We start from the raw sequence: 27,477 nt of genomic DNA, 5'->3' as shown, positions 1-27,477 counted from the left end.
CTGCCTCCCAGGTCCCGATTCAAGCAATTCTCTTGCCTCAGCCTCCTGAGTAGCTGGAATTACAGGCATGTGCAACCATGCCCAGCTAATTTTTGTACTTTTAGTAAAGGTTTCACCATGTTGGCCAGGCTGGTCTTGAATTCTTAACTTTGCGATCTGCCGGCCTCCGCCTTCCAAAGTGCTGGGATTACAGGTGTGAGCCACCACCACCTGCCAAATTCTTAATGATGTCTAGGAAATTGTCTGTTGCCTCTTGATTAGCAGAAGCTGTTTCTCCTGTTTTCTTCTCTCTCTCTCTCTCTCTCTTTTCTCTCCTTCCTTTCCTTTCTCTGTTTTTCTCTCTCTTTCTATCTCTCTCTCTCTCTCTCCCCCTCTCTCTTTCTCTCTTCCTTTCGATGGGGGTCTCACTCTGTCACCCAGGCTGGAGTGCAGTGGCACAATCATAGCTCACTGCCATCTCTGCCTCCTGGGTTCAAGTGATCCTCACACCTTAGCCTGTAGCTGGGACTACAGGCACAGGCCAGCATGCCAGCTAATATTTTTTCTATGTTTTAGAGAAATGCGGTCTCACCATGTTGCCCAGGCTAGCTTTGAACTCCTGAAATCAAGTGATCCTCCTACCTTGGCCTCCCAAACTACTGGGATTATAGGCATGAGCCACCATGCCTGACCTTCTCCTGTTATCTTAAAATGATCAAGCAATCCTTTGCTGGCATTAAATTCTCCAGCTTTAGATCTTTCATCTCCCTTTTGCTTTAAGGTATCATATGATGACTTAGCTTTTTCTCTAATGATATTAAAGTCTGTAGGTATGCCTTTCTTATAACAATTCTATACCCACATAGAGGCTGCATTTTCAATACAAAATACAAAGGTATTTCAGAAAAAGTTTGAGGTGCTTCGCCTTTTGGGGTAGCTGCAGTGACAACTTCATGAATTTCCTTTTCTTTTTTGACAATGGTCCTTATGCTGGATTCATTTATCTTGAAAAGGTGGACAACTGCTGCTGAAGACCTCAACCTACTGTACATATCAAGCAATTCAGCACTTTCCTTGTTGAGACTTTTCTCTGCTTTTTGAGAACACCTTCAGCATCACTAGTGCCACTTCCCATGGGTCTGTGGTGGCATTCAAGGTTTATATTACTGCACTAAACACAATGAAAAATTCTCGAGAACTGCAAGAGATCATTTTTTACTGTGATATGCAGTTTACTAGAGAGAGGAACTGCTCATGCAGAAATGGTAACATCACATGGCAATTTAAGTGGATGCTCACACTTGAACTCACTGCAAAGCAACAGAAGGTGGCTATAAAATTATTATACTAGAAGTTAGTTTTTTGCAGTTATGATTAATACTACATCTTTAAGTTTATGTTTCTCTTTCCTGTGAATGGTGCTATGTATGTTACAGTTGTAAATGATAAACTAAACTAGTATCTACATATATTATATACATTCATGACATACACACAAAGTCGAGTGTGGTAGTCTGTGCCTACAGTCCCAGCTACTTGGAAGGTTGAGGTAGGAGCATCAGTTGAGCCTGGGAGATCAAGGCTGCTGTGAGCTGTGCTTGTGCCACTGTACCACTCCAGCCTGGGTGACAAAGCGAGACCCTGTCTTAAAAAAAAAAGTTCTTAGTACATGATGGGATCCTAATCCTTGTCAACCATTATGAACAGATGGGTGCCTTTATGGGAACTTAAAGGGGTAGCATGTTTGCACTTCTACCAGGATTAATTTCCACTTGGGCAGCAGTTAGTCTTTGGTTAAACTTTTTTGTTGTTGTTTTTTGAGACAAAGCCTTGTTCTGTCACCCATGCTGGAGTGCAGTGGTGTAGGCTCACTGCAACCTCCATCTCCCAAGTTCAAGCAATTCTTGTGCTTCAACCTCCTAAGTAACTGTGATTACAGGTGTGTACCACCACACCTGGCTAATTTTTATATTTTTGGTAGAGATGAGGTTTCGCCATGGCCACACTGGTCTCAAACTCCTGGCCTCGAGTGATCCACCTGCCTTGGCCTTCCAAAGTGCTGGGATTACAAGTGGAACCCACTGTCCCTGACCTCTGTTAAACTCTTATTAAGTTAAATTGTGTTAAAGGAACTTAGGTCCTTTGTCTCTTCTTGTCAGTCAGCATCACCCTGTGACAAGAAGAGACAAAGGACATAAGTCCCTTTAATGCAATTTAACTTAATAAGAGTTTATTTGTAGAATTATTTAATACTTGATTAAAAATCAACTATTAGTTAAATAATCCTACAGGTAAACGTTAGATTGCAGCAATTAATGCTTCAAAAGTATTATAAATGATAGCACAAGAGGGATTATTGATCTGGTTGGGGAGGTTGGGAAGCCTTTCCTCATTACGTGATGCTTTAAGATGGATAGGTATCTATTAACTAGTGGAGAGACCCTGGTAGAGAGTATTCCAAATAGAGGAAACAAGACTTATTTTAAAAGCCCTGTGGCAGAGAACTGAAAAAAGACCATTGTGTGTCTGGAATAGAAGGGTGGAACAATGGTGTGAGATGAGGTGGGAAAGTTAGAATGGACAGGGCTTTAAATCACAGATTTTTTGTTTTTATCCAAAGAGTGGGAAGTCATTGACCATTTTAAGGGGGGTGGATAGTAGGAGTGAGTGAGTGTCAGTTAACTGATCAGATTAGTTTCTGAAAAGATAGCTGTATTTGAAGTGAATTAATGCAGGAACAGAAAACTAAATGTTGCATGTTCTCACAAGGGAGAGTTAGACATTGGGTACTCATGGACATAAAGATGACAGCAGTAGTTATTGGGGTTTGCTAGAGGAGGGAGGGAGGAAGGGGGTTCAACAACTATTGGGCACTACGCTTAGTACCTGTGTGATGGGATCTTTTTGTACCACAAACCTCAGCATCACAAAATATACCCAGTAACAAACCTGCACATGTACCCCTGAAATCCAAAGTAGAAGTTGGAGGTGGGGAGGATAGCTATAAACATGGTAGGGAGAACACATTTATTTAGATGTTCTTCAGGTGAGAGATTAAATTGGACTGTGGTCATGGTATGGTGGTGGTTAGAATTTTGAAATGCGAGTTGGTAAAAAGTGGAGAGGAGACAAATATGGGGAAAACTGGGCAGATTTCAGAGATAAAAAGGGCAAAAATGAATAAAATTGAATGTTGTAAGGGGTGCTGAAGTAAAAGCTATGGAGGATTCCCTAAGTTTGTAGTTAATTAACTAAGAAATTCTGTTTGAATTGCATGTAAAATCTGTTGAAGTTGTTTCTGCAGTGTTCTGATGGCCAAAGTTTAGTTTCCAGACTTCTAATATCTTACAATATTATACTTTAAAATCAGCATTTATGCATACAATAGAACTTTTAATCAGTATTCATTTAAGTTTAGTTGTCTGTTGCCTGATTCCTTCACATTGAAGTAGTATTCTTTCCCTTTGCTTATAAGAAATTTCAAAACAAAGATTTGGAGGTAGGCCAGTTGTTATGGCTCATGCTTATAAACTCAGCACTTTCAGAGGCCAAAGTAGGCAGATCGCTTGAGTCCAGGAGTTCAAGACCAACCAGGCAACATGGTGAAACCCCACCTCTACAAAACATAAAAAAATTAGCCTGTGTGGTAGCATGCACATAATAGTCGTCCCAGCTACTTGGAAGGCTGAGGTGGGAGGATCATTTGAACCCAAGAAGTAGAGCCTGCAGTGAGCCATGATTGTGCCCCTGAACTCCAGCCTGGATGGCACAGTGAGACCCTGTCCAAAAAAACAAAAATTTAAAAAATATTGTGGAATGGGGTGGGATTCCTATTAGACATTAGAGCCCTTGTTTTTTTTTTTTTTTTGGAGACAGTCTCCCTCTGGAGGCTCCCAGGCTGGAGTACAGTGGCATGATCTCAGCTCACTGCAGCTTCTGCCTCCTGGGTTCAAGCAATTCTCCTGCCTCAGCCTCCCGAGTAGCTGGGATTACAGGTGCCTGCTAACCACACCAAGCTAATTTTTTGTGTTTTTAGTAGCAACGGGGTTTCACCATGTTGGCCAGGCTGGTCTTGAATTCCTGATCTTAGGTGATCATCTGCCTGCCTAGGCCTTCCAATGCGCTGAGATTACAGGCACTAGCCACTATGCCTGGCCAGAGACCTTGATTTTTAAAAACAGTTTTATTAAGATACATAGCATAAAACTAGTCAACATAAAGTATACAATTCAGTGGTTCTGTGCAACCATCACCACATTCCATTTTAAAATACTTTCATCATCCCAACAAGAAACACTCTACTCATGAGCAGTGATTCTTCATTTATCTCTAAGTCTTTCAGCCCTAGACAACCACCAATAGATTTGCCCTTTCTGGATATTACATATAAATGGAATTATATAATATATTGCCTTTTTTGTCTGGCTGCTTTAGTTTAGCATAATGTTTTCAAGGTTTATTTGGGTTGTAATGTGTCAGTACTTTTTTCTTTTTATGGCTCATATTTCATTGAATAGATATTTGTTTATCTACTTATTAGCTGACAGACATTTGGGTGTCTGCCTTTTTATGAATTTTATATGAATAAAGTTACAGTGACCACACATGTACAGGTTTCTTTTTCTTTATTTCTTTTTCAACCCTCAGACGGCCAAAAGTATCACGTACAAGTTCTATGTGAATTTATGTTCTCAGTTCTCTTGGGTGCATACCTAGAAGTGGAATTGGCTAGATCATATGTTGACTGTGTTTAATCTTTTGAGGAACTGTCAAGCTGTTTTCCAAAGCTGCTGCAACATTTTACATTCCCACCAGTATTGTCTGAGGGTTCCAGTTTCTCCACATCCTTGCTAACACTTGTTACTGTCTTTTTGATTATAAGCAAGTAAGTGTGAAGTGGTAGCTCATTATAGTTTGATTTGCATTTCCCTGATGGGTAATGATGTTGAACTTGATTGTGGTTTCATTGAAAATATAAAAATGAACGTTTGGTAGTTTCATATAATTGCTTGGAGAGTTTTGCTGTATGTAAAATTTGTTCTTCTTTTTTCATCAGTTGTATTCCCTGAATGACTATAAACCACCCATTTCTAAAGCGAAAATGACCCAAATTACTAAGGCAGCCATCAAAGCTATTAAGGTGAGTAATAAATTTTACTCTTCTATTTTCAAAAGAAAAACTATATTAATAGTTTGGTTGGGGGATAATTTTTATGGGTTGTATGTTCTTTCTCACTTTACAGTGTTAACACATATTAATTGTGGAAAAACACAAAAAAGAAAATCTGTCACCTGTAGACACTCCCATTTAAACAATGTTTATTTTAAAATTATTATTATTTTTTAGAGACAAGGTCTTATTCTGTCACCCAGGCTGGACTGCAGTGGCACAATCATAGCTCACTGTGGCCTTGACCTCCTTGGCTCAAGTGATCCTCTGGTCTCAGCCTGCCAAAAATTTAATGTCTTAATAAATATTCTTCCTTAAATGTTATTCCATAAATTTATTTGAAGCAGTCCTTTTTCCTTACATTTCTTAGGTAATATTTTGGATATATCCACTTATGGAGAATGTGTTTAACACTGTCTTTTGCCACACTAACTTGGTAGAATCTTGGAATACTAATTGATAAAAGGTTTCTGTATATTGATATATTCATTTTTTTCTTATTGATTCTATTATTATATATTCAAAAATAAGCCCTTAAGGGATACAGTTGTGCTTCATTCTACTTAAGGTATTTGAACTGTGGGAAAAGGCCATAGGCATTTAACCATTGCTCTGATAAAATGGATTTTGAACCTATACCGACTCGTGGATACTTCCGAAAATCTCAGAAAAAGGTTGGATTGTCTCTGGAGAAATACATATATGCACAAAATTTTATAGAAAATTTTCTGGCAAAAGAATCTTTTCAAGCTCAGCCATAGATTCTTCCCGAAGAAATCCCCAGGGATTCTCTGAATTAGTAGGCCTCTTAAAATTTGGAATGAATGAGTACTTATTTCTAATTAAGTAGGTATTAACCTATGACTATTCAGTGATATGGTTTCCTGCTTGTAATTAAAATATTAACCATAACCAAAAGCACCAAGTATTTAAATTATCTTTTAAATAACAGCAGTGTATTAGATTTAACAAATTCCTATTTACTAGTAATTACTACTGGGAGAAAATTGAGATGATTAGTTGATTTTGCAGTTTTCTAGTGGCTAAAGCTTAGTTTCCAGACTTGTTACTCTCTTACATCTATAGTTAAATTCATGTACTTATATGCCAGAACATCAGAGAGGACAACAATAACGGTAAGCACTTTGAAGTCAGAAAATTTTTCAAAGACATGATTTTTTTAGAGTATTAGATAGACTCACTATAGAATGATTTTATTCTCTTGTATTTTATACTATTCTACATTATGATCTGACTTTTATGATCATGATCATTTTAGAGTATGCAAACGTGTATTAGTTTTACTCTGCAAAAATTAGTAATTAATGCACTTTATATAACTTGTTGAGCAGAGTACTTTTTTTTTTTTTTTTTGAGACGGAGTTTCGCTCTTGTTACCCAGGCTGGAGTGCAATGGCGCAATCTCGGCTCACCGCAACCTCCGCCTCCTGGGTTCAGGCAATTCTCCTGCCTCAGCCTCCTGAGTAGCTGGGATTACAGGCACGCGCCACCATGCCCAGCTAATTTTTTGTATTAGTAGAGACGGGGTTTCACCATGTTGACCAGGATGGTCTCGATCTCTTGACCTCGTGATCCACCCACCTCGGCCTCCCAAAGTGCTGGGATTACAGGCGTGAGCCACCGCGCCCGGCCCAGAGTACTTTCTTAATAGAGTCAATGAGGTATAGGTCCAAACAGTATTTTTTATTTTCAGATGTCAGGTGGGTCTAGAGAAATTAAGTAATTTACAGTAGTAGGAGTAAATATAGCTGGAATTTTAATCCAGAATTCTGTCAACCAAGAGTCTAACTTTTTGCCCACAGTGGCACACATCTGTAGTCCGAGCTACTGGGTAGGCTGAGGCAGAAGGATCGCTTGAACCCAGGAGTTTGAGGCCAGCCTGGCAACATAGTGAGACCATGTCTCAAAGTTTTTTTAAAAAGAAGTACTTAGAAGATTAATTTTTTTTTAATAAGAGTGTAATATTTATTATTAAGATATATTTTACTATTTTGACTTTTTAATGTTTTGAATTTTGAAAAAATTTAAACAAGTTTCAAATTATTATGGTGAGCAGGACATACTATTCCCTTGGATTTGCTAATTGTTAACATTCTGCTACATATGGAAGTTAGTTTCAGACTTCATTCATAATAACAAATCCTTGATACGTGCTTGAATTTGAAACTCCTAAGAATAAAGACATTTTCCTAGGGAACCATAATATACCAATCACATGCAAGAAATTTCACTTTTACTTTGATATATTAGATCAAAGTAAATATTATATCAAAGTATTATATATTATACAGTTCATCCTTACTTTTAATGTTGTTGCATTGTTGACTAGTAGCTGTTCCTTTCAACCCTGCTTTTTTCAGAATCCAGTCGAGATCACACAGTATACTTACTTGTCCTGTCACACAGCCCTTGTTTTTTTGTGACATCAATGTTTTTGAAGAGTCCAGACCAGTTATTTTTTACTACTTTGTTATTTTAAATGGCATTTAGGATATATATATAAAATACCTGGTATTTTAAACTACATTTTATTAATAAATCAGATTTAAATGATACTGTGTTTCATATTGAGGTAAGTCATTGTTTTTTATATAGAAGTGATTAATGAGTGATGATGGTTAACACTGTACTGTCAACAAAACCTCCCAGATAACCTATTGTGGAAGAAGGCCTATCAGAATTAATAAACTTTCAGTTAAGATTTAGGAAGCAGTTTTATTCTAATTATGTATAGTAACTAGAAGCAGAGAACACTGTCAAGGTGTCTTCCAGAAGAATTCTTTATTCAATGTGTAGTTATTTAATATTTCGCATATTGATTTTTAAATGTTTAGGTGCCTATAAAGTGCCCACTTAAGTAGTCGTTTTAGCTTTTTTATTTAAATAACTGAAACCATTGAGTAAACTGTTACTTTATTGTAAGTAACTTTAGCCAAACTTAAACTTTGGGTTTGATTTGATTTGGTGAATATGAGTTCATGATGTTTTCCTTTATTTTTGATTTTATAAATGTGGGATTTAGTGCTGAGGTTTAGTCAAATGTTCATATTTCGTCAGTCTAGGGGAATGTTCCTTAAAAAGCATAATTCATTAGAAGAAAAGTATAAAGGGGTCCAGGCGTGGTGGCTCATGCCTCTAATCCCAGCACTTTGGGAGGCCGAGGCAGGTGGATCAGTTGAGGTCAAGAGTTTGAGACCAGCCTGGCTAACCTGGTGAAACCCCACCTCTACTAAAAATGCAAAAATTAGTCAGGCATTACGGCATGCGCCTGTAGTCCCAGCTACCTGGGAGGCTGAGGCAGGAGAATCACTTGAACTTGGGAGGCAGGAGTTGCAGGGAGCCGAGATTGCACTACTGCACTCCAGCCTGGGCGACAGAGTGAGACTTTGTCTCAAAAACAAAAAAAAGTATAAAGGGAAGCACAATTCAAGTTAGTTATTTAAACAGAAATAATATGCCAATATGGTATAGTTATCGTGGTATTAAAATTTATTAGGCACAAATTCTATATACTTTATGCTAAATTTATAATTCATCTCAAGTTTATTCATAGTGCTATATTTTATGAAACTTAAATCTTCTAGGTTTTCTCACAATTGATAGTGGCCCATTACTAATTTTTATTCTACATGTTCACTTCCGCTAATTCATGTCGTCTGATCCATTAGAATATTATACATTTCTGTGTTTTATATTCTTGTAGTTCATTTTCCAGGAGAAGCAGAAGGAGATAAATGAAGTTGAAAACAACTACCTTACATATACTTATTAATGTTATTTGTAGTTATCTTTTCTAATTTATCTTAATTTAACTGATAAAATTATACTGTGTTAAATCTGTACTTTTCCTTTCATGAAATTAAGAATATACACCCACCAGTACTTATCACAAGTGTTTTGCTGTCAACACAACCGTTTGTTAAAGTATGCTTTCAGAAAGTCTTCAATAGTGTTATTTTATATCTATGGCAAGGCAACGTACTTTGGGCACACTGATTACCTACTTCAAAGAAGCCCTTTACTAATTATATAGCACAGCTGGTTGCATATGGTGAAGTGACAAAAATGTTTGTCTCAGAATTCTTGGTTAAGATAATTGTTTAGATAAACCTTTGGAGCTATGTAAACCTATGGTTAGCAGGAAATTTTAGTTTCAAACTGATTTTAAAACCATGCTTTACTTTTTTCTTCTTTTAGTTCTATAAACATGTGGTACAGAGTGTTGAGAAGTTTATTCAGAAAGTAAGTATATAATTTTCCATACTTGTGCTAAATGTACTATAATTGTAGATTAATGCCCGTACTCTTCTCCTTTAGATCAAATACACAAGCTTAAGTTGCTTTGATGGACTGTTAGAAAGTGATACCAGTTATTTTATTTTCTAATTAAGAAATGAAAGTGCCTTTCAGATAATTGTACTTAGGTTTGTATTCTGCCTGTGTTCATGTGCCTAAATGTAAGCAGAGCCAGTTTGAGAATCGGTGTCATGTGGCTTTAAGGATTCAACAATGTTACAGTGTGCGTATGTTCTTCATCTGGGAGAAGGGTACGGGATTTCAAGTGAGATTTCAGTCATTCAGCTAGCTAGGTAACTTTGAATAAGTCAGTTAGCCTTTAAGTGATTCAGTTCTTTTTTCTTTTTTTAAGTTCTTGTTTTCTCAATATTTAAAATATAGTATTAATAGGCTGGGCACAGTGGCTCACGCCTGTTATCCCAGTACTTTGTGAGGCCAAGGTGGGCGGATCACTTGAGGCCAGGAATTCAAGATCAGCCTGACCAAGATGACAAAAGCCTGTCTTTACTAAAAGTATAAAAATTAGCTGACATGGTGGTGGACGCCTGAATCTCAGACTTGGGAGGCTGAGGCACCTAAATGTCTGAACGCAGGAGAGGTTGCAGTGAGCTGAGATTGCACCACTTCACTTCAGCCTGGCCCACAGAGTGAGACCCTGTCTCAAAAATACAGGTGTGTGTGTTTGTGTGGTGTAGTATTGATAAAACATATTTGGAGATTAAGTTGTTAGGTAACTTGAAGCTAAGATACAGGGTTGAATAACAAGTATGCTGTCTGTTTCAGTTAAAGTATAAAACTGTTAGTGATTAGAAAATTTTATTTGGCCTAAAGCTTTTAAAAGTATTTCTCAGAGATTGTTGTTCTGATTAAAGATCTTTTTTAAAAAGTTTTAATGTCTGGTTTTTCTTTGTTTTTTTGAGACTGAGTCTCACTCTGTAGCCCAGGCTGGAGTACAGTAGCATGATCTCAGCTCACTGCAACCTCTGTCTCCTAGGTTCAAGCAATTCTCCTGCCTCAGCCTCCCTGGTAACTGGAATTAGAGACAGTGCCACCATGCCCAGCTACTGTTTTTGCATTTTTAGTAGAGATGGGGTTTCACCATGCTGGCCAGGCTGGTTCTTGAACTCCTGATCTCAAATGATTCGCCCGCCTTGGCCTCCCGAAGTGCTGGGACTACAGGCCACTGTGCCCAGCCAAAAAGTTGTAATGTCTTATGCTGTGCCTTGTAATCTTTATGAATGGGAATTACCTAGGAATCTTGTTAAAAATGTGGATTCTAATTCACTGAGTGTGGAGAAGAACCTGAGATTCTGCATTTATAACAGTTCCTAGATGATGTTTCTTCACAAACCACAATTTGAGTATTAAAGGTTTAAAGAATAAAAGTGAATTTATGGATAAATGCCTATTGACTGATTTGATTTGGAATAGGGTACTTTGAATAAAATGTTTCAGAATCTCAGGAAGACCTGTATTGATCAAAGTTACTCCATCATGAGATAATTACGGTCAATCCGAAGAGGCCAGTCAGTGTGTGTGGAAAAACTTGGATGTTTTGCCCCAACCCTGTTTAAATCAGAGATCCAGCAATAGATTTGTGTAATGGTTAAAATTTGTTGTGTGTGTATGTGTGTGTGTGTGTGTGTGTGTGTGTGTGCATTAAACTTCTAATTTTGAGCTAATTGTAGATTGACATGTCATTGAATCAGTAGGAACAAAACATGTAGAGATCCCATGTGCCTGTCACTCAGTTTCCCCCGTGATAACATCTTATAGAACTGTAGTAAAATATTACAACCAGGACGTTGACACAGTCACCTATTGACACACTAACCTTACTCAGATTTTAATAGTCTTACATGTGCTCATTTGTATATGTATGTATTTAGTTCCATGCAATTTAATCACATGCATAGATTCATATAAATGTCACCATAGTCAAGATATAGGACAATTCCTTCACCACAAGGATCCCTTGTGTTTCACTTCTGTATACTCTGTAGTCATCCTCCTCATCCCTAATGCTTGGCAGTCATTAATCTGTTCTTTTTCTCTATTTTGCATTTCAAAAATGTTATGTAAGTGGAATAATACAAAATGTAGCCTTTTGAGATTGGCTTGTTTTGCCCAGCGTAATTCTCTTGAGATCTAACCAAATCGTTGCATGTATCAAATAGTTCCTTCCTTTTTTAAAATTTTTTTATTGTTACTTTAAGTTCTGGGATACAAGTGCAAAACATATAGGTTTGTTACATAGATATACCTGTGCCATGGTGGTTTGCTGCACCTATGAACTAGTCATCTAGGTTTTAAGCCCCACATGCATTAGCTATTTGTCCTAATGCTCTCCCTCCCCTCACTCTCCCACCCCCAACTGGCCCTGGCGTGTTTTGTTTCCCTCCCTGTGTCCATGTGTTCTCATTGTTCAGCTCTCACTTAAGAGTGAGAATATGGAATCCTTGGCTTTCCATTCCTATGTTAGTTTGCTGAGGATGATGGCTTCCAGCTTCATCCATGTTACTGCAAAGGACATGATCATTCCTTTTTATGGCTGCATAGTATTCCATGGTGTATATGTACCCACATTTTTTAAATCTAGGCTATCATTTATGGGCATTTGGGTTTATTCCATGTCTTTGCTATTGTGAATAGTGTTGCAGTAAACATATGTGTGCATGCATCTTTATAGCAGAATGATTTATATTCCTTTGGGTATATACTCAGTAATGAGATTGCTAGGTCAAATGGTATTTCTGGTTCTAGATCCTTGAGGAATCACCACACTGTCTTCCACAATGGTTGAACTAATTTATGTTTCCACCAAGAGTGTAAAAGTGTTCCTATTTCTCTACAGCTTTGCCAGCATTTGTTGTTTCTTGACTTTTTAGTAGTCACCATTCTGACTGGCGTGAGATGGAATATCATTGTGGTTTTGCCCCCAACACTTGAGCTGATAAGCAATCTTAGCAAAGTCTCAGGATACAAAATCAATGTGCAAGAATCACAAGCATTCCTGTACACCAACAGTATACACTGAGCAGAGAGCCACATCATGAATAAACTCCCATTCACAATTGCTACAACGAGAATAAAATACCTAGCAATACAACTTAACAAGGAGCATGAAGGATCTCTTCAAGGAGAGCTACAAACCACTGCTCAAGGAAATCAGAGAGGACACAAACAAATAGAAAAACATTCCATCCTCATAGATAGGAAGAATCAATATTGTGAAAATGGCCATACTGCCCAAAGTAATTTATTGATTAAATGCTGTTCCCATCAAACTACCATTGACATTTTACACAGAAGTAGAAAAGACTACTTTAAATTTAATATGGAACCAAAAAAGAGCCCATATAGTCAGGACAATCCTAAGCAAAAAGAACAAAGTTGGAGGCATTATGCTACCTGACTTCAACTATACTACAAGGCTACAGTAACCAGAAGAGACATATAGTTCCTTCCTTTTTATCTCTGAGTAGTATTTCAGGGTATGAATTTACCACAGTTTAACCATTCAGCCCTTGGGGATCATCTGGGTTGTTTCTAGTTTTTGGTTATTATGAATAAAGCCGCTAGGAACATTTGTATGCCCAAAGTTGTTTTTGTGAATGTAAGTTTTCATTTTTTTGGGATAGTAAGTACATGTTTTCATTTTATAAGAAACTAACAAACTTTTCCAGGATGACCACCATTTTATATTCTCTTCACATACCATAAATGGTGTCAGGGAGAAGTGTGGCTACAGTTTAGTACTGTGTTATCCATGAAACCATGTTTTAGTTATGAAAGATTTATGGAGTAATAAATGGTGATGGTAAATGAAAAATCAACAGTAAAGATACTTCCTGTAGGCCAGGAAAACTACTCTAAAGAATACTCTGGCCTTTGTCCCAATTAATTTTGTCAGAAATCAGTTCATATGCTGATTGTATCTTAGCTTTATAAGACAGAAACAGCTAGGACTCTGGCTCATGCCTACAATCCTAGCAGCTCGAGAGGGGTCAAGGCTGGCAGATTGCTTGAGCCTCAGGAGTTTGAGACCAGCCTGGGCAATCATGGGAAAACCCTGTCCCAGCCCCAAAACTATAAAAATTAACTGGACGGCGTGGCAAGTGCCTGTATTCCCAGCTGCTTAAGTGGCTAAGATGGAAGGATTGCTTGAGTTCAGGAGGAGGTTGAGGCTGTAGTGAACCGTCATTGTGCCGCTGCACTCTAGCCTAGGCAACAAAGCAAGACCTTGTCTCCAAAAAAAAAAAAAAAAAAAAGCAGCAGCAGCAAAGGCCAGAGTTAAAAAAAGATACAGAAAACTTTAGAAGACACGTTTTAGAACTTCCATTTGAATCCTGTTTCAGGGTTCTCTAGAGGAACAGAACTAATAGGATATATGTGTGTATATATGTGATATGTAATAATAGGATATGTATATATATCCTATTACAATGAATAAGGGTGTGTGTGTGTGTATATATTTATATATAAAGGGAAGTTTAGGGCCGGGCGCGGTGGCTCACGCCTGTAATCCCATCACTTTGGGAGGCCAAGGCGGGTGGATCACTAGGTCAAGAGATCGAGACCATCCTGGTCAACATGGTGAAACCCCGTCTCTACTAAAAATACAAAAAATTAGCTGGGCATGGTGGCGCGTGCCTGTAATCCCAGCTACTCAGGAGGCTGAGGCAGGAGAATTGCCTGAACCCAGGAGGCGGAGATTGCGGTGAGCCAAGATCGTGCCATTGCACTCCAGCCTGGGTAACAAGAGCGAAACTCCATCTCAAAAAAAGGGGGGAAGTTTATTAAGTATTAACTTAAATGATCAGAAGATTACAAGGCCCCACAATAGGCTGTCTGCAAGCTTGAGGAACAAGGAGAACTAGTCCACATCTCAAAACTAAAGAACTTGGAGTCCAGTGTTCAAGGGCAGGAAGCATCCAGCACGAGAGAAAGATGTAGGCTGAGAGACTAGGCCAGTGTCTCCTTTTCACATTTTCCTGCTTGCTTTATTTTTGCTGGCAGCTGATTAGATGGTGCCCACCCAGATTAAGGGTGGATCTGCCTTCCCCAGTTCACTGACTCAAATGTTATTCTCCTTTGGCCACACCCTCACAGACACACTCAGGATCAATACTTTGTAATCCAGTCAAGTTGACACTCAGTATTAACCATCACAGATCCCTGTATTTGCATTATAAATAACTTAAATTATCCTGAATCCTAAGGGCAATATATTTTATTTAGAGCCAGAGATCTCATGATTTGGTGACTTTTCTACCATCCATAGCTAACCATTCTGTTTTTATTTGCTAGTTTGAAATGCAAAAATGAAATCTTCAGCTCTGTTCCAAAAATATGTAGAGTTTAGCCAACTCTTTTTGTCCGTATGAAATCCTCTGCCTTTTTGCATGAGTACTACAAACAAATCTGTCCACTAGATTCAGAATAAAATTGAATATTATCATTCAGAACTATTTATTTTGATTCTGGATGCTTTGTTACAGTGAAATACATTCTGTGGTACTGTGGCTACTCTTAAATACTGTAAGGCCAAGAATAAATGTTATCTTTTTGGCTCTGAAAATGGTCTGTAGATGAATTACTGTTGTCTTAATCTGTAAGTTTTTGGCTATGATTACCTTCTTCAAATTTCCTGCTGCATACTTAGTAAGAGCAGGAAATTTGGCTTATTTGTGGTGATTTTCAAGTTACATTTACTTTGTAAATAATAAATGAAAAGATGTTGCTAAACCCTCCAGAGATTATCATCATGGAAGTTTTTTGTCTTCTAGAAACTTGATCTGGTAGCTTTATGCACATAATAGGTGGTTTATATTTTACAATAGATATGTATTTTTCAGTGAAGCCAAACATTTATGCTCCTGCTCTTTGATATTTTTCCAGAGGAAGGATTGAGTCCACATTGAAAGATGGTTGTCAGCTAGGCAAGGTGGCTCACACCTGTAATCCCAGCGCTTTGGGAGGCCAAGGTGGGCAGATCACCTGAGAGGTCAGAAGTTTGAGACCAGCCTGGCCTATAAGGTGAAATCCTGTCTCTGCTAATAAAAAAATTGGCCAGGCGTGGTAGCACACGCCTGTAACCCCCCCCTACTCAGAAAGCCGAGGCAGAAGAATTGCTTGAACCCACGAAATGGAGGTTGCAGTGAGCTGAGATCGTGCCACTGCACTCCAGCTTGGGTGACAGAGAGAGACTCTGTTGAAAAAAAAAAGAAAAAAAAAATAGCTATTACATTTCTCTCTGGTGTCTTGAGAGAGAGAGAGATTTTATATATATCTGTAATTTTTTTTTTTTTTTATGTAGAGTGCATTATTCTGTAACTGGACTTTTATTGCAAGTATGCCTTTATCCTTGGAAGTGGGATTCAAAAATCTTGAGTTTTTAAAGATAGTTTGGTACATGGGCACAAATAGTTTGAAAGGAATATATTTCCAGAATCTCACTTTCCATATGTATTTTTATTAAAGTCCCTCTTCCCTAGGATATTTTAGATCAACTTAAGTTCCACACTTCTTAAATTTACATTTCAAATATATCTTAAACTTATCAGTCATTCTTAATCATGATTGGAGAAACTTTTGCCTCTTGCTTTATTGAAGAAACCAGGGATGTTTATATACTTACAGTCACTCCTCTGTATCTGTGGGTTCCAATCCATGGATTCAGTCTATTGGGATCAAAATTTGGGGAAAAAATATTCCACAAAATTCCAGAAAGCAAAACTTGAATTTCCTGCACACTGAATGCCATGTGGATGAAGTGATGTGTAGGCATTGTATTAGGTATTCAAAGTAATCTAGAGTTGATTTAAAGTATATGGGATAATGTCCATAGGTTATATGCGAATACTATCCATTTTATATAAGGGACTTGAGCATCCTTGGATTTTGGTACCTGCGGGGGTCTTGGAACCAATTCCCCAAGGATATGGACAACTGTGTTTCTTTTTATTATGAAATATCTATGTTTATCTATGGAAAAGTACAGAAAACAGTATATACAGCCAAATTTTTATAAAGAGAAGACCTATGTAATTCCCACTCCATTTCAGGAAGTAGAAATTTGAAGTCCACAAACTCCGAGTGCCTCTTCCTGATGATATCTTGCACACCGCCTACCCAAGTAACCACAGTTTGACCTTTATGTCACATCCTTGCTTGACATTATCGTTTTACTTTATATGAAATTAATTCCTAAAATGGTTTAATGTATTTTAATTTTACCTACTGTAATCCTATGGTATATATTCTTTTTATACAGTTCTTCTGCTCAACATTATGTGTTTAGGATTCATCCCTGTGGTGTGTAGCAGTATTTATTACTATCTGTTGCTGTATATTTTTCATTATGTGAATAGACAGCACATTGTCCACTCTCTTCCTGTTGACATTGTGTGTGTGTTTTCTAGTTCTTGCAATTCTGAACAGTATTGCTGTGACCAGTGTAATACCGACATATGTAAGATAATGGTATCCCAATACGGCTTGCATTTCTGTAGGAGTGGAATACAGCTTGCATTTCTGTAGGAGTGGAATTGCTGGTTATAGGATATGCATTTCTTCATGGTGGCTAGATGATACTAAATAAGTTTCATGATGATGGTGCTGATTTACACTCCTCCTCCCAATGCATGGGTTTATGTTGCTCTGAATTTTTGTAAGCACTTGGTATTGTTAAAATTTTTCTAATCTATTGAGCCATCTTACATGCCACCGTTAGTAGTATTCAGTGCTTTGCAGTTAACAGCCACATGCTTCGGTTTCTACCACTCTAGCTTTGTTGTCTTTAAATTAATATTACCTTTTAGTAGCTTCAGGTGGCAACACAAATCTAATAATAGGATAATTATATAAGGTGTATTTGTATATTGCAAAGTATGTGGTCCAACTTACCTAGAAGGATCTTTGACTAGTAACCATAACTGATAACCTATAGGTGACAACTTGGATGACAAAATGAAAAATCATGCAAATATACTTAAAGATGCATTCTCCTTATTCATTCTTACCTTTCTTCCCCTAAAAAGGCGATTTCTCTGTAAAATAAGAAATTGGAAGTTACTAGAATAAAGTTTGAAAATGGTATATCTATAAAAGCTTAATATGATATGCTTTTAAAAATTATTCAGAGTAAAAATACATTGTGCCATTGTGTAACTCCCCAGTGGGTTCACCTTGCCCACTGTCTAGACAGAGCCAATTTATCAAGACAGGAGAATTGCAATGGAGAAAGAGTAATTCACACAGAGCAAGAGACGAGAGTTTGATTGTTACTCATATTAGTCTCCGAGAGCATTTGGGGATGGAGGAATCTGAGTTTTTAAAGATAATTTGGTGGGTAGGGGCTGGGAAAGTGGGGAGAGCCATTGGTCAGGTTGGAGATAGAATCATAGGGAGGTCGAAGTGAGGTTTTATTGCTGTCTTCTGTTCCTGGGTGGGATGACAGAACTGGTTGAGCCAGATTACCAGTCTGGGTGGTGTCAGCTGATCCAGCCAGTGAAAGGTCTGCAGAGTGTCTCAAGCACTGATCTTTTACGCTAGTGATGTTATACTCAGGAGCAATTTGGGGAGGTTCAGAGCTGCATGACCCTAAACCGTAATTTATAATCTTGTAGCTAATTTGTTAGTCTTACAAAGACAGACCGGTCCCCAGGCAAGAAGAATGTCTTTTTGGGAAAGGGCTGTTACTGAATATTAATTTTGTTTCAGTGTCAAACCATAAATGAAATTCCTTCCCAGGGTAGTTTGGCCTGTGCCCAGGAATGACAAGCACAGCTTAAAGGTTAGAAGCAAGATGGAGTTTGTTAGGTCTAATCACTTTCACTGTCATAACTTTCTCAGTTACCATTTTTGCAAAGACAGTTTCAATTGGAGAGTCTTAGGAATTCTCATGTTGAGTCTAATAGTACTTAAAGAGGAAAATTTTAAAGTATTTAAGATTTCTTTGTCTTGATTCTTCTCTCAAGTTTCTAGTTGATGACTTAGCGAAGTTTTCCAAGTATTAAATCATACTAAAGAATTTCTTTTGCCACTTTATGTAGCAAAAATGCCTATTACCAGTGAAGGAAATTGTGTCCCACAACATGTTAATATATACATATCTAAAGATACTGTGCAGTAAGCTTGCAAGTAAAAGGATTCTTCATTGCGCTTGCCTAACTACATAGGCTACAAAAGCCTGTGTTCAGAAAGTAGGGGAGACTGGGCATGGTGGCTCATACCTGTAATCCCAGCACTTTGGGAGATCGAGTCAGGAGGATTGCTTGAGCCCAGGAGTTTGAGACCAGCCTGGGCAACCTGGCGAAACCCAGTCTCTTCCAAAAAACCATGCAGAAATTAGCTGGACTTGGTGCTGTGTGCCTGTGATCCCAGCTATCTGGAAGGCTGAGATGGAAGATCATTTGAGCATGGGGGGGTCGGCGTTGCAGTGAGCTCTGATGGCACCACGGCACTCCAGGCTGGATGACATAAGGATAGATCACAGAATGTTATAGTTGAGAAAAAAATGAAAACTTTGTCCTCTGTATTTAGAATGTTATAATTCGCCGTTTGGCATTGTTCTTTCATTTTATAGGAATCTTTTGTTGTGTGTTCCAGATGATGTCTGAGACATGTTGGCTGTGTGTTTTCTAGAGCCCTTCTTTCCTGAATTGCTTCTTTCTTCCTTGTAGCTTTTCACAATGATTAAACAAATTTTAAAACTTATAATGGTACCTTATTTATCATTTTGTTTTATGTCATTGAAGCCGGTTATGTAGTACTGTTTTAGAACTTAAGTGACTGGCAGTTCACCTGAATGTGTAGAGTAGCCAAAGTAGATTCTTTAAAATACCATTCCAGAAACTGATGGTGTTGGAGTAGTCAATGTATGGGTATTTATTAACTCAGCATAGGCAGTGTCTTTGTATTTACACAGGATTTATGATGATTTTTGTCTATCAAGAATTTTACCTTTCCGTTTCCTTCCCTTTTCATTCTTCTTTTTTTCATCAGTGTAAACCAGAATACAAAGTACCTGGACTTTATGTTATTGACTCCATTGTGCGACAATCCCGACATCAGTTTGGTCAAGAAAAGGATGTGTTTGCACCCAGATTTAGTAATAACATCATTAGCACTTTCCAGAATTTATATCGTTGCCCTGGGGATGACAAGGTATGCCACTGTTTTTTGTTTTTATTAAAGGAGATACATTACCCTCTTGATCTTAGTCTTCAGAGATTATTGTAGAACGTCATGTGCCACATAATGATGTTTCAGTGACAGACTGCATATATAGTGGTGGTCTCCTAAGATTATAATACCATATTTTTATTCTGTCATTTCTCATTTATTTACACAAATGCTATTGTGTTAAAATTGCCTACAGTATGCAGTACAGTGACATGCTGAATGTGTTTTTAGCCTAGGAGCAATAGAATATGCCATATAACCTAGGTATGTGGTAGGCTATACCATCTAGGTTTGTGTAAGTACACATCATACAATGATGAAATCTCCTGATGATGCCATTTCTCAGAACATATCCTTGTCATTAAGTGGCACAGGGCTGTATATGGCTTTATGTTCTCATTTGCTCTTAGTTATTTCAAATTTGAATATTTAATTATTATAGTATCGATGTTCCTTTTTGTTCTTTGAATTTCTTAAGCAGAGAACATGGAAAGATGTAGTAGATTGCTACTTTTTAATTTGTTGAAGCAGTTGGTGTTAAAGAAAATGGCTACAGTAAGCTTTTGGAATGACACTAAACTTTTATTCTCATACACAGTCAATTCAGAATTGTAATTATTTGACATGAGCTGATATTTAACTGCATATTGAAATTCTTCTGTTATGGTAGAATTTTATTAATCACACTACTAAGTCTGATATGTGTAAGATCTAAATGTGTAAATATTCTATTATTAGCAAGTAAAAAGAAAGCTTTGGATCATGAGGGAGAATAAAAAGGAGTTGCTTATCCTCTTATTTGCTCTGAGATTGTTAGCTTATTTATTTTGGATGTTGATTTGGAAATTTAGATGTGCTTTTTCTGACAGGGTTGATTGCAGTGTTAAGTAGGAAAAGATAAGAATAGATGAAGATTCCTGTTTGTTTTATGGAAGAGCCATAAAACTTTAAGCTCATCACAAATTGTTCACCTTTCTATTGAATATTGCAAGATTAAGTAGTTATTTTTCATAACTATTATATCATCCTGAATCAGAAAAAAATCTTGTTATAATTGACAGCTATGGAGATAAATTGATTATGCTGTATTCTTTGTGAACTATTCTTGGATATACTCCTTGAGACAAAGTGTTTTATTTTTGTTTTTAATCACTTTAGTACTTTGATAATTCTGTGCAGGCAAAAGAATGCTTCTAATTTTAAATGACCTATCATAATTGATTTTTTAAATAGGTACCTTAGACTCCCACTTGAAGTAATGTACTAATTTGAAATTGTATACATACATTTTTTAAAAGTCACTTTACTTTGATTTAGAAATTTCACTAGTTTGGACTTGGATTTCTGTCAGTTCTGATGAATGGATCTTTCTTGAATGTGTAGATTGCATAATATAATATCTCACTTATACTGGGTCTTATGGAATAGGGCTTTTAACCATAGGAGGAGAGAGTACATTAACATTGTAATCTCAGTCATAATAAATGAGGGACATTGGTTTGTATGTAGATATATAGAATGATGGTTGGTAGGTGCTGGCCAATTTTAAAGTATATGATGGGTAGCTTAGAAACTGAAAGATTTTTATATAAAGCAGAAGAATATAAGGCATTTTCCAAGTGCCCATGTTTTAGAGCAGAGAAATAGTCAAATCAGAAGGTATAAAGCAGTCTCTGTAATTTTCTTGAGCTTCATTTGAAATATACAAATTTGCACATTAATGTAGCTTGGACATAGTTTAAAAATATGTCACTGTAATATTGTGAGGAATTTAAAGATGAACCAGATCTTTATTCTGAAAATTGCTGTTTTACTTTGTAAAATGTATACATTTAACAGAATGCTCTTTTTTATACTTGATTTTAGCCTCTGCCCTGTTTTTTTTCCTGGTAGAATAAGTGGCATCACAATAGTAGTAACTAGTACTTAGTACTTGTTTGCAGAACATTTATGTGCTAAACAGTTGTGAATCAGATTGGTGATAGTATCAAGAAAATAGTTATTACACAATCAGTCTGCTTTTACTAGTGATAATATGAGTTCAGGGTATTGTTATTCTGACATAAGTGTGTGCTCTAGGTGAAATGTTTGTATTTCAAGAAGCAAGGTATATTAGCTGGACTTGCTGATGTTTCTTACAAAATACTGTAGGACATGTTGAGACATTGTTCTTCGTTGGGCATATTTTTCTTCCTGTAAGTTTGAAGCTTTTCAGGATCTGTAAAACTTTTATATAACCAAGAGAGACATATGTATAAGTAGGAGGTTTTTCTAGTTATCAGGTTTTCTCTAAATACTGCTAATTATGCTATTAGATTTCAGAATTACCCAAGAAATAGAAGTCAATAATAACTAGTCTTTTCAAGTTTATAATACACAGAGTTTAGCGGAAGAATAGAATTTCCCAACAAAATAGATTTTAATATAAAATGACTGAGATTAGGGTATAAGTAGTTAACTAGAAGTACTTTATACTATCGCTGTAAGAGCTGTAACTAATATGTAAGGCATATGTCTCCCTCCCAAGATGCTCAAACTTTGAAAGTGGCTAGACGTTTAAAATACTAGCCAGCTTAAACAGTTTGGTCAGTTTGATACAGTCGGGGATTGAGAAAAGGGACTGGAGAATCCTTCTGGTATACTGTCTTATTTTATAAATGAAGAAACTAAAGTTTTTTTTTTGTTGTTTTTTTGTTTTTAATATATTGATATAGTTAAGCTGAGATCAAGATCAACAGCAATGTTATATAGATAGTAAATATTTCATGAATTTTATAACAGCTGCATAAAGATTATTTCACTGACTAGAACCTTATAAAAAATACAAAGTACTCTGAATATTTGAGTAATCCAGGAGGGGGTTGAGACTACAACACAAATGTAATTTATTTGGTGGTAAAATGATTGGAGTGTGGGTTGGGATGGGCAATGTTGAGACTCTTTATGAGGAATATAAAATTGGATGTGGTGCTGCAGTTCAGGGGCATATCAGGAAGAGAAAATGAGATAGTTCACAGATGTCAAGTCTGCTTGTCAGTAGCAAGGAGGTTTTTAATTTGTTTTTTTTTTTTTTAATTTCAGAATGCTTACCATAAAATTACTGTAGGAAATGAAATAATGTAGAACATTATTTGTACAGAGCATGATTCATCATTCTGAGGGCCAGATTAAGTAATGCCAGTATGACATTGACATTCTACAATGGGAAGGGGAATAGAAAAGAATAAAGAGGGAATGAAGAGAGAAGAAATGGTTATGCTTCAGATTCTGTCTGTACAGAAGTTTGTCCATCTCTGGTTCAAAGTGTCAGTCATGAATTAGCATGCACAGCAGGATGCTCAGAAAAGGAAGTAATTTGATTGAATTCTTACATCAGGAAATGCCCTTTCCTTAAGTACTTTGTAAAATGAAACTTTAAAAAAATCACATTAGATAAGGACTTTGTCCTGCAAGTTACCTATTTGCAAAAGATAGACACTGTATGAGACAAAGTTGAAGTCAGCTGTAAATATAACATTAGTACTGAGATGAATCCTGGCTCTCCCTCAGAATCCTTAAGACAGATCTCCAGCCAACCTTACCATCCATATCATCAGAAGTGACATAAGAAATGAAGCCTAGATGTCATCTCTGCCTTCAGCTAAATGGAGCTTTCATTTACTTTGTATATCTGTTAGAATTAACACATGTTTTCAAGCACGTTAAGGTTAGCAAATGCAAGATGATAGAAGCATAGAATTATAGGTCTAGAAAGTACCACTGAAGTATTTTAATCCCTTCTTTCCATCCAGGGCCCAGATAGCCACTGTGAAATGACTGTGCTAAGGTTTTTTTTTAATTTTAAAAAAATTATTATTCTTAAAAATTGAAATCACCTTACCAGTATTCTAATGTGCTAAGGTTTTGAGAGCAAAAAATAAAATGTCATGTTTCTTTTTTTTACTTTAGAGTAAAATAGTGAGAGTACTAAACTTATGGCAGAAGAATAATGTATTTAAGAGTGAGATTATTCAGCCTCTTTTGGATATGGCAGCCGGGATCCCACCTCCTGTTGTCACGCCTGTTTTGGCCAGCACTACCACTGCTATGAGCAATACTCCAGGTATGCTGCTTTAATATAGATTTGTTGTCTAAATATTCTACTCATACTTTTTGGATGACTGTTCATATAAAAAATAATTTGATAGTGCAGGAATATTAGTCTGGAATTAGATAATTGAAAGAATATATAATTTGTAAAGAAAAATATAGTTAGATACTATATTTGTATGTAATTATTTCTAACATGTAGAAAACTGATTTTCTTTTTAATCTGCAGAAACATAAATATAATGAACTTTAGAAATTTGGTGTGTCAATTAGGTTTTTCCTGATGTAGGTTGTCTGTAACCTCTTATACTTGCATTTATATCAACTTGGTATTTATAGGATACTAGGGGGCTTAGTATTTTTAAACCCTGAAAAAAATTATTTAACGAAACCAAAATTTCAAAATCATGTTCTCTCAAGGCATTTAAATGATTATGATAAAAATTTTTATCATAGTTCCAGCCTTGTGTAATGACTCACCTGTAATCCTAGCACTTTGGAAGGCCAAGGCAGGCAGATCACCTGGGGTCAGGAGTTCAAGACCAGCCTAGCCAATATGGTGAAACCTTGTCTCTACTAAAAATGCAAAAATTAGCTGGGTGTGTTAGCAGGCACCTGTAATCCCAGCTACTGGGGAGGCTGAGGCAGGAGAATCACTTGAACCTAGGAGGCGGAGATTACAGTGAGCTGAGATCATACCATTGCACTCCAGCCTGGGCAACAAGAGTGAAACTGTCTCAAAAAAAAAAAAAAAAATTTTTTTTTCTTTTTTAAATCATAGTTACAAGAATTAAATTGGTCAGCATTTTGTAGTGTGTGTGTGTGTGTGTGTGTGTGTGTGTGTATAAAAACTGATGTTTATTGAGACCTTGCTCTGTCACCCAGGCTGGGGTGCAGTGGTGTGATCATAGCTCACTGCAGCCTTGACCTCCTGGCTCTAGTGATCCTTCCATCTCAGCCTCCTAAGTAGGGGGGACTACAGGCGTGCACTACCGTGCCTGGCTAATTTTTTTTTTCTTTATTTTGGTGGAGATGAAGCCCTGCTGTTTTGCCCAGGCTGTTCTTGAACTCCAGGGCTCAAGCGGTCCTTCTGCCTTGGCCTCTGAAAGTGTTGGGATTACAGACATGAACCATACTACACCTGGCCCAAATGTGGTTTTGTATTGCATATACTGTATTATAAATTTTTTTTTTATTGGATTGTATTTTGATTATTTCCTCATGTTACTGAATTTTTGTCTCTAAAGTAAGATTTTTAATGGCTGTTAAGTATTTTAGACTTTTTAAAAGTGCAGTAGTCTTCCCACATCCACAGTTTTGCTTTTCATGGTTCCAATTACTTGCAGTCAACCATAGTCTGAAAGTAGGTGAGTATAGTACAGTAAGATATTTTGATGGACAGAGAAAAGAGTGAGAGAGGGGGAGAGAGAGACAGACCATATTCACATAACTTTTGTCGTAGTATAGTTTATTATTATTGTGGTTAATCTCTTACTGTACCTGATTTATAAGTTAACCTTTATCTTAGGTATATATGTACATACAGAAAAGAAACATAGTATATATAGGGTTTGGTGTTATGGTTTCAAGCATCCACTGGAGTTCCTCGAACACATCTCCCAAGCATAAATGGGGACACTGTAGTAACTTAGTTAATTGAGGAGGACAAATTTGGACAAATCCTTTTTTTTTTGTGTGTGTGTGTGTGTGTGTGTGTGTGTGTGTGTGTGTATGTGTAACTTACCTAATTCAGTAAAAGATTTTAATTGAGTTTTCAAAGTGGACACAATAAAATAAAAACACTTATATGTGTGCATGTATTTTATACAAATAATAAAACTAATTATTCTGCCTTTTCAAGTCTTAGTTATTTACTTACATATTTATTTGGTGGGTATGATGTTCTTTTTAAAAGGAACTCCGGTGACACCTGTTACCCCGGCCAACGTGGTCCAAGGCTTACCTGATCCGTGGGTATCTCAGATAACAAATACAGATACACTTGCAGCTGTGGCTCAGATCTTACAAAGTCCTCAAGGCCAGCAGGTGAGCAGTTTTTCTGTTATGTCAAGAATTATTTAGAATTTAGTATTTTCCTAATGTGTTACATACCACCTAGAGAATATGTACTTTTTTTAGTTTTATAAAAATGGGACCATTATTTTGTTACTTGTTTTGTTACATACTTTGTTACTGAAGTCATATTTAATAATGTATCATGAATGCTTTCATGTCATTAAAAATTATTTTATAAAACATTTATTCTGTACCAAAATCTGAAACTAGCACATAGTTTTGCCAAATATTATTAGATGCTATCACACACCCAGTAACAAGACAAAAGTCCTATCTTAGAGAAGACCTTCTCCTATCTTAAGGGCAACAGATTGTAAAAAAACAAAAAAAAACAAAAAAAACAGATTTATTGTAGGTAGTGATAAGTGACATTAAGAAAGGATAAATCTACAGAGTGACTAGATACTTGGGGGAAGGGGTCAGGAGTAGAGGGTAGCCAACAGGAGGCGTATTTGAGGAAGTGGCATTTGAATCGAGACTTGAAATGGGCTAGCCATGGCAGGGCAGAGGATAGGAAATAGAATTTCAAGTATAGAGGTCCTCAGGTGGGAGGCAGTGTGGTGTATTGTAGGAATAGAAGGTGGCTCCTGTGGCTACAACTTCAGGACTAGAGGGGAATCACACATCATGTATGAATTGACTCAAAGAATGGGAAAGATTGCTATCTTTATAATACCAAGTTATTCCATTGTAGCTAATACATACTTTTATTGTTCAGATCTTTTATGGCTCTTAATTAAGCTTTGTAGCTCTTTAAATGTAGATTCTCCAGATTTCTTAGATTTATTTCTATGAGTATATTTGGATAGATTGGATTTTTATAGTCAGTACCAGTTTCTCTTAGTTTTCAGTTGATTTTCTTTCATTTCCCAGTTAAATTATGTTATTTGTAACTAATGATAATTTGTGTCCTCAGTTTAAGTACTTACATGTTGCTTGCTTGCTTTCTCTTTTTTTCTTTCTTTCTCTTTCTCTCTCTCTTTCTTTCTCTTTTGTTCATTCCTTCTTTCTGTCTTTCTGTCTTTTTTTTTTTTTTTTTTTTCTCTGAGTCGGAGTCCCCATCTGTCACCAGGCTGGAGTGCAGTGGCACTGTCTTGGCTCACTGCAACCTCCACCTCCTGGGTTCCAGCGATTTTCCTGGCTCATCCTCTTGAGTAACTGGGACTATAGGCATGCACCACCACGCCCAGCTAATTTTTGTATTTTTAGTAGTGACCGGGTTTTACCATGTTGTTTAGGATAGTCTCTTGACCTCATGATCCGCCTGCCTTGCCCTCCCAAAGTGCTAAGATTACAGGCGTGAGCCACCTCACCCGGCCAGTATATATAGTTTTCTTAATTTATTGCACTAAGTTCCAGAAGAGATTATAATAGTAATAATGATAGTATAGTCATTGTTACTTTTTTCAGATGCAAATTGAAATACCTTGTTTTTGTTCTACTATAATGATGGTTTTGTTTTGATATATATGTTCTTTATTAGGAGCATATTCTGCTTTTTCTAGATGATAGTGTTTTGTGGGGTTTTGATTTAAAATTTTATTAGTGGAGATAATAGCATAGTTTTTCAATTATTCAACTTTCTTATAATGATTCAGCATTCAAGTCCTGTACATACACACACACTCTCTCTCACTCTCACTCTCTCTGTCTTTGTC

At 36.8% G+C, this 27,477-nt stretch overlaps 1 protein-coding gene across 7 annotated transcripts in view; it reads left to right on the top strand.

The window, feature by feature from the left end:
- Positions 1-27,477, top strand: part of SCAF8 (SR-related CTD associated factor 8) — a 218,261-nt gene that overhangs the window by 36,106 nt on the left and 154,678 nt on the right. For all 7 annotated transcript variants that reach the window (XM_064360527.1, XM_012451797.2, XM_012451799.3 and 4 more), the window contains 5 exons: positions 5,036-5,119; positions 9,368-9,412; positions 19,475-19,636; positions 23,603-23,756; positions 25,659-25,789. In XM_064360527.1, the coding sequence (XP_064216597.1) occupies positions 5,036-5,119; positions 9,368-9,412; positions 19,475-19,636; positions 23,603-23,756; positions 25,659-25,789 (576 nt within the window). The remainder of the gene's footprint in view (positions 1-5,035; positions 5,120-9,367; positions 9,413-19,474; positions 19,637-23,602; positions 23,757-25,658; positions 25,790-27,477) is intronic.

This window comes from Aotus nancymaae, unplaced genomic scaffold (genome assembly GCF_030222135.1).
Source record: "Aotus nancymaae isolate 86718 unplaced genomic scaffold, 86718_ANA_hifiasm-v0.15.2.pri h1tg000040l, whole genome shotgun sequence".
NCBI lineage: Eukaryota > Metazoa > Chordata > Mammalia > Primates > Aotidae > Aotus > Aotus nancymaae.
Note: the sequence above shows the minus strand (reverse complement) of the source record. Positions and strands in the feature narration are given on the sequence as shown.